At 38.5% G+C, this 12,824-nt stretch overlaps 2 protein-coding genes and 1 non-coding gene across 10 annotated transcripts in view; 2 read left to right on the top strand and 1 right to left on the bottom strand.

The window, feature by feature from the left end:
* LOC111579916 (LIM domain-binding protein 3-like) overlaps positions 1-12,824 on the bottom strand; it is an 84,936-nt gene that overhangs the window by 49,038 nt on the left and 23,074 nt on the right. The window contains exon 2 of one of the 8 annotated variants that reach the window (XM_055018256.1): positions 9,867-9,922. The exons of the other annotated variants lie outside the window; for them this stretch is intronic. The gene's annotated coding sequence lies outside the window, so the exon portion shown is untranslated. The remainder of the gene's footprint in view (positions 1-9,866; positions 9,923-12,824) is intronic. 8 annotated transcript variants of the gene reach the window in all.
* trnat-agu (transfer RNA threonine (anticodon AGU)) lies at positions 2,387-2,460 on the top strand. The gene has a single exon. It is a non-coding gene; the product is annotated as a tRNA-Thr (tRNA).
* LOC111579925 (serine/threonine-protein kinase pim-1-like) lies at positions 8,012-10,110 on the top strand. Its single transcript, XM_055018759.1, has 8 exons — positions 8,012-8,015; positions 8,114-8,257; positions 8,366-8,460; positions 8,686-8,733; positions 8,807-9,028; positions 9,457-9,637; positions 9,755-9,928; positions 10,019-10,110. The coding sequence occupies exons 1-8, from the start codon at positions 8,012-8,014 to the stop codon at positions 10,108-10,110; spliced, it is 960 nt and encodes a 319-aa protein (XP_054874734.1).

Genomic DNA, 12,824 nt, shown 5'->3' with positions numbered 1-12,824 from the left:
TTCCTCTCAGGAAGCTGCTCACTGAGCTCGAACAATGTGAGGCCTGTCGAGGCTGCAGAGTGGCCTAGTTTCACTGTGACCCACATACACACTGCTGTATACATGCTACACACCAAACAACAACACACACTGACACACAGCTACTGCGGCTGACCAGCAGCTAAAGCAGAACTCTATGTAGTCATTTTGTGTCTTTTGTGGTCAAATTGTGTCTCTATGTAGTCATATTTTGTCTCTTCATAGTCATATTGTGTCTCTTTCAATTGTTTTGTGTCTTTGTGGTCATTTTGTGTCTCAATGTAGTCATTTTGTGTCTGTGTAGTCATATTATGTCTATATGTAGTCATTTTATTTGTCTTTGTGGTCATATTGTGTCTCTATGTAGTCATGTTGTGTCTATATGTAGTCATATTGTGTCTTTTTAGTTGTTTTGTGTGCCTTTGTAGTCATATTGCATCTCTATGTAGTCATTTTGTGTCTCTAGTCATTTTGTGTCTCTATGTGACCATATTGTCTTTTTGTGGCCATATTGTATTTCTTTGTGGTCATATTGTGTCTCTTTTTAATAGTTCTATGTTTCTCTGTGGTCATTTTGCATCTATTTGTGTACTTTTGTAGACCTTTTCTGTCTCATTGTGATCATATTGTATCTTGTTGTCATTTTGTGTCTTTTTGTGGTCAATTTGTGTTTCATCACATTTTGTCTTTTTGTAATAATTTTGTGTCATTACAGTTGTTTTGTGTCTCAGTCATTTATGTCTCTTTGCGAATGCATTGTCTTTTTGTTATCATTTTGTGTCCATGGTTCTTTTGCATAATTCCATAGTAACATAGTGTCACTGCAGTTGTTTTGGTCTCGTAATCATTTTGTGTCTTTTTGTGGTCATGTTATGTCTCTTTTTAGTTGTTCTGTGTGACTTAGTGTAATCATTTTGTGTTACAGTAAGGGCGAGGGGCCAGGAATGCATTATGTCAATGAGTGTTCACAAAGATAGCCGTACAAACGTGTGTGACCTTCAGAGGCTAAAAACAGCCCCGAGCCTGTCAGCAGCTGCAGACGTTCGCTGCTACACTGCAGGTCTGCGACTTCAGACGCTGCAGCGTGCTGCACTGATAAAGACACACCGTGGAGGCAAGACTCCCTGTGGTCAGCGCATTATACCACTCCACCTTCTACTGACACGTCAATCTGAGAAGTGAACATTAGCACACTGAGACGTACATGAACCAAAACATCAAAATGGTTGTTTTGTGCCTTTTTTATGGTGTTTTATATCCTTCTGCTGGCAAATTGTTTCGGCTGTTGTTTTGCATTTCATTACGGTCATTGTTCTATGGTTGTTAAAAACCACAGAAATAAAATTCCTTCTTGCATGAAAAAACCCTGTTATTAGGACTAATTTCTCCCCATAAGATGGGAGATGGAAGTGGTACCAGAACAGAGAAGCATTGACAATACTGTGGCTAAAATAGTTGTGTATTCATCTTTTAATGTTACTTTTAAATCCAGTGACCTCTGTTGTAAAAGTGTGACTTTAAAAAAGTTTACTTTCTTACTTAGGCTAGCACACAAACTGTTAGCTCACCAGCTTTCTGATGAAAATGGCTACAGAAAAAATCTAGACTACATGAACCTAAACCATATTTAATCAAGATTTCATGTGCATCTTGGATGTGTAAAGCAACAAAAATTCTCTGATATATTAGAGCTTGAACTAGCATAAATCTAGCTTGCTCAAAGCTAGCACAAGTGTGTTTTTAAAAATTGCTTTTATGTTTTTTGTATGTATGTCTCTGTCATTTGTTAACATAATACTGCTAGCTTTGAAAAGTGCTATTTAAATAAATATGAATTATTCTCAATGGTCTTTACCTACTAACGCTAGCATGTTAGCAGTGAGCTCACTAGCATTCTGATAAAAACTAACCACAGAAGCAAAATTTCTCTATGCAACAAAAGCCTCCGCATTAACATTAGTGTGCAAAAAACAAAAAACAAAAACAAAAAACTATATCTCAAAAACTTGAGACAGCAGTATGCATGGCCTGAACACCATACCGACCATCAAGCATGGCGGTGGCAGTATCATGTTCTCATGCTGTTTTGCTGCCAGTGGAACTGATGCTTTACACAAAGTAAACAGAATAATAAAGAAGGGGGATTACCTCCACATTCTTCAGGAAAACCTAAAATCATCAGCCAGGAGCTTACATCTTGGATGCTGGACGTTGGGTGTTCCAACAAGACAATGACCCCACACTTCAAAAGTGGTAAATAAATGGCTAAATGAGGCTGGCCTTCACAAAGTCCTCACATAAACTCCATTAAAAGCCTAAGGATCATGATGATTTTTTTTCAGAAGTGCATTAAAAACAGCCCAGAGGAGGCGCTGTGGCTTAGGCGGTTAAAGCGCCTGTCTAGTAAACAGGAGATCCTGGGTTCGAATCCCAGTAGTGCCTGTCAAGATTTACAACTTTTCTGTTTTATATCACAGCAGAGGGAAAATTTTCAATTTTTTACTGCAACCAGCAGTGGGCAAAAAAAACAAACAAAATTGTTAATCTCAAAAACTTGAGCCATTAAGCATGGCAGTGGCAGTATCATGCTCTCAGGCTGTTTTGCTGTCAGTGGAACTGGCGCCAGTCTTCAGGAAAACCTAAAATCATCAGCCAGAAGTTTACATCTTGGATGATGGACGGTGGGTGTTTCAACAAGACGATGACCCCACACTTCAAAGATAGTAAATAAATAGCTAAATGGCTTAGTTGGTTCAAGCACCTCTCTAGTAAACAGGAGATCTTGGGTTCAAATCCTAGCAGTGCCTTACTGTTTCCAATACAATAAATAATATATGAAACATTTAGTTAACTTTGCAGCCTACATGCATTGAATCTGGAGATCATTTCAACAAAATTTTTGACGTTCTGACCTCAGCTGGCATTACAGAGATGCTAATAAGGTGCATTTTACAAATTTTACAAACAGTTACTAATCATTTAAGTAAGACAGTGACCTCAAACACACATAAAAAGTGATGAAGAAATGGCTAAATCAGGCTAGCATTAAGGTTTTAGACTGACTTCCCACAGACCTGCTGCCAGAGGAATTGATGTTTTACAGAAAGTAAAAGGAAAATGAACATGAGCCAAAAATAGTTAAATTTACTTTAAAAAAAAAAATAGTTTATCTCAAAAACTTGAGACAGCAGTCAGACACAAGTAGATATGGCCTGAACACCATACTGACCATCGAGCAAGGCGATGGCAGTATCATGCCATCATCCAGTTTAGACAAAGTAAACTTGATGATGAAGAAGGATTACCATTCTTCAGGAAAACCTAAAATTAGGTTGGATCTAGGATGAAGTTGAGTGTTTCAACAAGACAATGACCTAAAACTTAAATCAAAAATGGTACAGAAATGGTTGAAACAGGCTGGAATTAAAGTTTTAGACCGGTCTCCCCAAAGTCCTGAATTAAGTCCCCATCAAGAACCTCTGGACTGTGATGAAGAAACAAGTCTGTGCCAGAAAGACAACAAATTTAGTGCAACTGCACCGATTCCGTCAGAATCTGTAGAGTCAAAAATAAAACCAGAGACTCAAGAACGGCTACCAAAAGCACCAAGTTGAGTTGATTGAACCAATTATTAGCATTACTGTGTGCATATTTTTGACCCAGCAGACTTTCATCTATAGAAGATGTATGAAACAACCAAAACACATGATTGCTTTTTGTCATAAAGATGCCTGTTTTTCAAAGATTCCATCATTTTTTTTTTACCCCAGAGCCATTTCTACACTAAACACTACTGACTGTGACTGTGGATTTTACATTTCAAAAACACTTCGTGCAATATGTTTTCATGTTTTTAGAGCAATTTTAATGGAATGGAAAATGAATATTGAGTGTGTGTGGCTGATGTTTAGTCTTAGTTAGTATTATGTTTATACAGCATTTACATGGTCTTTATAAGCTCTTTTTGCTTCTCTTTGGCATAGATGAGGACTGTACTTTCAATTCTGTTGTCTATGTACAATGGCAATAGAGAAATGTACTGATACTGAAGACTGGAAACTCAAGACTGCCATGATGGTCTATACAAGTGTAAACATTACACACTGATGAATGCAACTGTTACACAATGTACACTACACTTTAGTTGACAATCTCTACACTCCCCATTATTGATTTCTATTTTCTTCTATGTTAAGGAATGTTTTTTTTAATCATATATTCATGTTGCTGCACAGTCTTGCAGAACAGTCACTTTGCATTTCACTGCCTGGACTGTATGAGCATGTGACAGATTAAAAACTCCGTTGCATCATGTCCGAGCCTCCTGTTTGTTCGCTGACTCCAGCTGATTTCAGCGTCCAGATGATTTCGTCACAGCCGGCTGGATTAAAGCAAACCAAAGTGAAGTTTTCCTCTCAGGAAGCTGCTCACTGAGCTCGAACAATGTGAGGCCTGTCGAGGCTGCAGAGTGGCCTAGTTTCACTGTGACCCACATACACACTGCTGTATACATGCTACACACCAAACAACAACACACACTGACACACAGCTACTGCGGCTGACCAGCAGCTAAAGCAGAACTCTATGTAGTCATTTTGTGTCTTTTGTGGTCAAATTGTGTCTCTATGTAGTCATATTTTGTCTCTTCATAGTCATATTGTGTCTCTTTCAATTGTTTTGTGTCTTTGTGGTCATTTTGTGTCTCAATGTAGTCATTTTGTGTCTGTGTAGTCATATTATGTCTATATGTAGTCATTTTATTTGTCTTTGTGGTCATATTGTGTCTCTATGTAGTCATGTTGTGTCTATATGTAGTCATATTGTGTCTTTTTAGTTGTTTTGTGTGCCTTTGTAGTCATATTGCATCTCTATGTAGTCATTTTGTGTCTCTAGTCATTTTGTGTCTCTATGTGACCATATTGTCTTTTTGTGGCCATATTGTATTTCTTTGTGGTCATATTGTGTCTCTTTTTAATAGTTCTATGTTTCTCTGTGGTCATTTTGCATCTATTTGTGTACTTTTGTAGACCTTTTCTGTCTCATTGTGATCATATTGTATCTTGTTGTCATTTTGTGTCTTTTTGTGGTCAATTTGTGTTTCATCACATTTTGTCTTTTTGTAATAATTTTGTGTCATTACAGTTGTTTTGTGTCTCAGTCATTTATGTCTCTTTGCGAATGCATTGTCTTTTTGTTATCATTTTGTGTCCATGGTTCTTTTGCATAATTCCATAGTAACATAGTGTCACTGCAGTTGTTTTGGTCTCGTAATCATTTTGTGTCTTTTTGTGGTCATGTTATGTCTCTTTTTAGTTGTTCTGTGTGACTTAGTGTAATCATTTTGTGTTACAGTAAGGGCGAGGGGCCAGGAATGCATTATGTCAATGAGTGTTCACAAAGATAGCCGTACAAACGTGTGTGACCTTCAGAGGCTAAAAACAGCCCCGAGCCTGTCAGCAGCTGCAGACGTTCGCTGCTACACAGCAGGTCTGCGACTTCAGACGCTGCAGCGTGCTGCACTGATAAAGACACATCGTGGAGGCAAGACTCCCTGTGGTCAGCGCATTATACCACTCCACCTTCTACTGACACGTCAATCTGAGAAGTGAACATTAGCACACTGAGACGTACATGAACCAAAACATCAAAATGGTTGTTTTGTGCCTTTTTTATGGTGTTTTATATCCTTCTGCTGGCAAATTGTTTCGGCTGTTGTTTTGCATTTCATTACGGTCATTGTTCTATGGTTGTTAAAAACCACAGAAATAAAATTCCTTCTTGCATGAAAAAACCCTGTTATTAGGACTAATTTCTCCCCATAAGATGGGAGATGGAAGTGGTACCAGAACAGAGAAGCATTGACAATACTGTGGCTAAAATAGTTGTGTATTCATCTTTTAATGTTACTTTTAAATCCAGTGACCTCTGTTGTAAAAGTGTGACTTTAAAAAAGTTTACTTTCTTACTTAGGCTAGCACACAAACTGTTAGCTCACCAGCTTTCTGATGAAAATGGCTACAGAAAAAATCTAGACTACATGAACCTAAACCATATTTAATCAAGATTTCATGTGCATCTTGGATGTGTAAAGCAACAAAAATTCTCTGATATATTAGAGCTTGAACTAGCATAAATCTAGCTTGCTCAAAGCTAGCACAAGTGTGTTTTTAAAAATTGCTTTTATGTTTTTTGTATGTATGTCTCTGTCATTTGTTAACATAATACTGCTAGCTTTGAAAAGTGCTATTTAAATAAATATGAATTATTCTCAATGGTCTTTACCTACTAACGCTAGCATGTTAGCAGTGAGCTCACTAGCATTCTGATAAAAACTAACCACAGAAGCAAAATTTCTCTATGCAACAAAAGCCTCCGCATTAACATTAGTGTGGCAAAAATAGTTGTGTATTGATCTTTTAATGTGACTTTACATCCAGGGACTTTTGTTGTAAAAATGCTATCTAAAGAAAGCTTACTTTCTTGCTAATGCTAGCACACTAGCAGTTAACTCTCCAGCTTTCTGATGAAAATAAGTACAAAACAAATCTAGAAATACCACTCCATGAACCAAAAATATATTTTTTAAAGATTTCACAAGAAGATATTTGATGTGTAAAGCAGCAGTAAAATGTTCTGCTAGAGCTAGCATAAAGCCACCTTGATCAAAGCTAGCACAAGATTTTCAAAATTGCTTTTATTTGTTTTGTGTGTCTGTCTTATTTTTAACATAATGCTTTGAAAAGTGTTATTTAAATAAATATTAATTATTCTTAATGGTCTTTGCCTGCTAATGCTAGTGTATTAGCAGTTAGCTGACAAGTTTTCTGATGAAAACTAACCACGAAAATAAAATTCCTCTATGCACAAAAGGCCTGTTATTAAGACTGAATCCTCCTCATAGGATGGGAGTTGAAGTGGTACCAGAGCAGCAGAGCATTAACATTAGTGTGGCTAAAATAGTTGTGTATTCATCTTTCAAAGTGACTTCTGGATCAATATGAGGACATTTCAATCAGTAAGAAAATCACTCGGGTGACGTATGACTCATTTGAGATGTGACTTCTCAGTGGATAAACCATGTTTTTTCCAAATATTACACATACTGAATTTATTTTAAACACTAACATGTTCCGGAATCTAACTTGAAATGTCACCAATTGTGACCACATTCCACATTCCACATTCCGGTCAAAAACTCAGAAATACCTGCTGAGACTCCACTCAAGCACACAAGCTTTGGATACACATTAGCTGAAGTTTTGCTGAAGATTTCAAGTTTGGAAGTTGAAGAAATCCAACATGAACCAAGACACTACAAGGAAGAACAGCTGTACAGTCCATCAACCTGCTGGTTCTTCACAGGACTCCAGGACCAGGAGTCTAAAAAGGAAAGCCAGTCTGGACAGAACCAACAGCAGGAAAAGGACCAGAGTTTCTGAGCCGGTTGAACCTTCAACCAGTGGTTAGTGTAATGTTCACAACACTTAAAAAACAACATGAATTACCAAAACCAGTCTCCTGGTTTGTCCAGAAAACACTCCAGGCAGTTTTCTTTAGTAAAAGATTGTTCCAACACAAACTGATACCGACACCTGAGGTTTGTCCAACAACAGACAGATTAAACTTGGTTCAACTCAACTGTGCTGGTTTAGGGATTGAAATCTCAAAACCTGAACAAAGAAAACCTCAACTTTTCTCACCACTGTGTTGTTCTTCTCTGTAGATTTCATTCCTGTACCTTCTTTGAGCCAAGAAGATGAAGAGAAACCATCTTTCCACCCTTCTGACACCATCCCAGCAGACCCTGTTAGAGGTAAGCTGACTCAGTGACCATTAAGTTTGACTCAGAGTAGGAAAAAAACAGTTTTGATAAAATGTCCTTTAAAGAAATGTATTACTAATCGAAATCTATACATGCAATTGCACAAAGTGCAGTAAAATAAGCATCTCAATTTGTATTTTGGAGGTTTTCTATCAAATAATCTGATACAAGATGTGTTTTGGGAGAAGAAAAACACCTCGGTCTCCAAAAGAAAGCCACCGTGTTTACTTCAACATATGAATTCCTTCTTAAACTTTGTTTTATGTTCTACAGTGAACAGCGACCCATTAGAGGGCTGCAGTAAACATCGGCAGGGTGGGAAGAGGAAAGCTTCTGATGCTGGAGAAGGACCAAGCAGGAAGCAAATGAGGAACCAGGACCTGGTGGTGAAGGAAGACGAGGACAAGGATGAGAGAGGTCAGTTAGAGATGTAAAAATGAAGATTTCTGTCGTCACAGAATTCAGATCACATTTAACTTCGGTCTGACTGTTGCAGTAAAACAAAATATGTGTTTGTGTTTTTAGCTCAATTTGAGGCCCTGTACCAGGAGCAGTATCATCTCGGTGAAGGAGGATGTGGATGCGTGTTTGCTGGCTACCGAAAATCTGATAATTTGCAAGTAAGTGAAGAAACCTTTGTTATGTGGTTGTTTACAGGCTAAAATGCTCGTAAGACTTGTTATATGTGGTGAAAACAAAGCAGCAGTTGGATTTGTCTTGATTTGAACACAAAATGGTGCCACAAAGACACATAGTAACACTGTTGAATGATTTATTAGGAAATGTATATAAAGTTCTTTTCAACACAGTGAGTGTTAAACCAAAACTCGATTTGTGTCTTGCAGGTTGCCATCAAACACATTCCTAAAGACAGCACGTGCTACAAAGAGATGGTAAGTTTCCGACCCATTGTGTGTCCTGTTGAGCTTCTGTCCTTCGTCCTTTTAATGTGTTGTGATTTTTCAGGAAAAGAACAAGCTGCAGCTGCCTACAGAGGTGTTCATCATGTTAAAGCTTCATAATGTCAAAGCATCTGGATCGGTAGGGTCATCGGCTCCCATCGGCCTAGTGGACTGGTTCGATCTGAACCAGGAGTTGATCCTGATTCTAGAGAGGCCAGTCCCCTCCAAAGACCTGCTCATGTACGTCTGGGACAACGGAGCTTCGCCGGAGGAAGATGAGGCAAAGGTAGGTTCCCTGTTTCTTAAGTACAGACTTCTGTTTCCTCTGTTCCATGTAAATGTGGAAGAAATTCCACTGTTTTCTGAGCCATGCTGTACATTTGTCTTGGTATCCTGGTATCCTTTTCAATGACTAAAAGATGCTGTTTCCTAAAATGAGCTGCATCTGTCTAAAGGGATATTTTAGCCATTTAAGTTTGGTTTCCTCACCAAAACACTGATCTAACTCAAGTGTAAGACTATATATTTAATGGAAATCTCTTCTTCAAAGTTGGAGATCTTGTTGTGTTTGAGTTCTGGACAGTCAGTCATTGTTTGTGATTGGAGACTATCTGTAACAGGGTCTTCTGCAGGTGTATTATGGGTTGTTTATAGCGTCAATCAGTCTGTTTGTAGCAGAAAACTTCATCGCCATCTTTGTTCCATCTCTCTCAGATCATCCTTAAACAGCTGATCGATGCCGCCATCCACCTGGAGAACACGAACATCTTCCACCGAGACATCAAGATGGAAAACATCTTACTCGAGACCGGCTCTGGCGTCCCACGTCTCCGTCTGATTGACTTTGGTTTGAGTTGTGTTGTGACGGAGAGATCCCGCTACCAGGTCTTCTACGGTAAGACATCTGGTTACCAATCTGTGACTTTCAAACTAACACACTGTGAACTTTAACTTTCATTCTAATCAAGTTACAAACAACAAAAACCTAATTTCCTTCTTCTGTGTTTTGTAGGAACACCTCAACACATCCCACCGGAGTGGTACAGCACAAACACCTACACGGCTGGTCCCACCACGGTGTGGCAGATCGGGGTCGTGCTCTTCGACATGCTGCACAGACTCACCCGATTCGACACCACCAGGTTCCTCGACAACGAGCTGACAGTCAGCAGGAGCTTGTCTGAAGGTAAGAAGAAACAAACCTGTCAGCAGAAGTTAAACTGCTCATCGATCAGATGTACGAGTTTAACTTTCTTCTCATTTGTTTTACCTCCAGATTGTAAGGACCTCCTGCAAAAATGCTTCACTGAGAACCCTGAGCAGCGGCCGATGCTGAAGGAGCTCCGGTGTCACCCGTGGCTCCGATAAACAAACGGACAAACCACCAAATACCCACAAACGTCCAGCTGCCACATAATTAAAGCCTGGATTATAGCCGATTGTATTTATGTATTCTGTACAGTATTGTTGTATTGTATTGTATTTTTCCTTCACATAATCCAGACGAGTGAGCGGATGAACAGCGTGCTGCGTTCTACCATTTTTCCCTCGTTACCCTCATTTTTAAGGTAATTGCTGTTGTGTAATAGTGTGAAACTGAAGCTCCAGTATAATGGGAATCAATGAGAGCTTTGGTCTACACACTGAACTCTGAGGTGATTTGTGAAAAACACCTACATCCTATAGTAATGAGACTGACACTGGGTGAAAGAGGACAAAAACGCAAACATTTTTATGTATAAATAGTTCATGTAGAGGAGAAATTGTGAGAAGGAGATGAGGTTAATTGCACTTTTTTCACGCATATCTGTAAAAAGAAAAAGGTCAAAATTTGGTCAAAATTTATAATGATAATTAGAACAAACTGTGTAAAAAAAAAAACAAAAAAAAACCATACAAGATATCAAAACATTTATTTAAATGAAAAACATTCAAGCCTTGTGACTCATTTAAAGTTTGAAAGAAGCTCAAAGGGTAACTAACTAACCCATAACTGTGTTTTGGCAGTTGTCAGACCGACTTCTCATTCATTTCAATGGGGATTTTCAACACTTTTTTTTTTTTTTTTTTTTAAATACACATTTGCTGCTGAAAGTCATAGCAAACCATTCCCGATTGAGCTGCATATTTTGATATACAATTTTTTGGGGTTTTCTCAAAGCTGTGGGGCGAGTTTGGCAACGAAAATCGTGTGAAAATAAGTGTGCTTCAGTGCGTATACACTGGCATACTCAATGAAGCAGCAGGAAAAGGTCCCTTGAATTACTTTTTAGACTTCAACTTTACATGTTGGGCTCACAGCTAAAGACGGATCTTCACCACTACCAAACTACCAGGTGATGTCTACCAAAATCCACACTGATCCTGTATCTCAGGGGTTATTTGGGGTTCCCGGACGTGGAGCGCTTTGGGTTCCCCTGATTAGTGTGCAGCTGTAACAGGATGCAGCAGGATGAGGAGCTGAGTCAGCTCAGTGTGTTACAGCAGGAGTCCAGTTACCAGCAGCTCGGCTTTCACACAGACTGTAAAACTTTATTAGAGCAGCTCAGAGAGGCTCAGCTGTCTGAGGACCAACACAAACCGACCTGACAAGCAGCGAAAACCTGACGTTTATACACGACTGCAGAATCAGGGAATTTAACCAGAGAGTAACATGTTGGTCAGCATCAGTTATTTCACCAAAATCAAAACTATGACAAGAACTGCAGAGACACAGCTGGACTACAGCATGGAAAGCTTATGTGAGTGAAAAGTAGCATATAACTTGAAGATACAGGCATAAAAAAAAGTTGTGCTCACATCCTTCAGTGACTGTAAACATTTTGGTATCCAATATTTTATCTCTTATTTACTTTATAATATCAAGAGGGTGGCAAATGAAGCACCACAACTCGACTCAACTGCTTAATAAACCCACTCTGCAGCAAAAAATGACAAACATGCCACAGAAATGAGCATGACCTCACATTATTTTTTCATGTGAAATTCAAGCTCAACATAAATCTAATTTTGACATAATTTAGTAGATTTGTGGCAGCTATTTTTACCATTTTTTTCAGTGTTGGTAACTCCTATGACCACACAGGAAATTGTTGTGCCTGTTGATTCCATTTCCCCCCCCAAATTCTGTAAAATAATCAAAGAAGTTAATTTTTTTTCTTTTTTCTGATTTCAACCATTATACCTTGTGATCTAATATTTGTCATACTGCACAGAGACATTACTGAGTTATCTCTCCTTTCCATAGAGGTGCAGAACTTTATACTGCAGTTAAAAATGAGCCCACAGTGAGTAGAAATGTGACAGGAGCAAAGTGCAGAGAAAATGCTTGGGATTCAAATTGTGAAAACCATCACATTAGTACATTTTGACACACGAACATTGAATTCATCTGGTATGATAGTTTTTCTGCATGCTGAAATATCTAAACTCACTTTATACATTTCCCTCTTTTTATAAACTCTTTCTGTCCTTGGCTTCCTAACATTTAAGTCAGTTCTGCAGCTGCATTTAGCTTCTCGGTGAAATTGCCAATCTGCTTTCCTGCAGTATCAAAAAGAAATGAACCCAAGTTCCTTCTTCACATCCAGCTGGTTGGTCCAAATGAGCTGAGAGAAACTTTACACTACAAATGCCTGCAGTGATGCCTTAATAAACGCACAAACAAATAAACAAACAGTCGGTGAAACAGTTTAAGGTTGTCTGGATGCTGGAACTACAACATGACCACCGCAAACACACACGAAGTAGCCACAAAGAAACACAATACAATCACAAAAACACACAAAATGATCACAAAGACACAAAATAAGAACAAAAATACACAAAGCAACCACAAATACACACAAAATGATCACAAAGAGATGCATAACCACCGCAAAGACACACACAGTCACTACAAACACACACAAACAATCAGAACACACAAAATCCTTACAAAGACAGAAATTTCTACAGAGACTAAACAGACACACAGACTTAAAACCACCACAAAGAGACACTAAATAATCACACCATGACACAAAATGATCTGAGAGACAAAATAAGCACAAAAAGACACAAAACAACCACAAAGACACAAA

This window comes from Amphiprion ocellaris, chromosome 16 (genome assembly GCF_022539595.1).
Source record: "Amphiprion ocellaris isolate individual 3 ecotype Okinawa chromosome 16, ASM2253959v1, whole genome shotgun sequence".
In the NCBI taxonomy this organism is placed as follows: domain Eukaryota; kingdom Metazoa; phylum Chordata; class Actinopteri; family Pomacentridae; genus Amphiprion; species Amphiprion ocellaris.
This window is presented reverse-complemented; position numbering and strand designations above follow the sequence as displayed.

What these genes read in the sequence shown, in the direction of transcription:
- LOC111579925 (XM_055018759.1), top strand. An exon ending in GAAAATCTGATAATTTGCAA is followed by an intron (nt 8,461 to 8,685) that starts GTAAGTGAAGAA and finishes TGTGTCTTGCAG; the next exon opens with GTTGCCATCAAACACATTCC. An exon ending in CCGCTACCAGGTCTTCTACG is followed by an intron (nt 9,638 to 9,754) that starts GTAAGACATCTG and finishes TGTGTTTTGTAG; the next exon opens with GAACACCTCAACACATCCCA.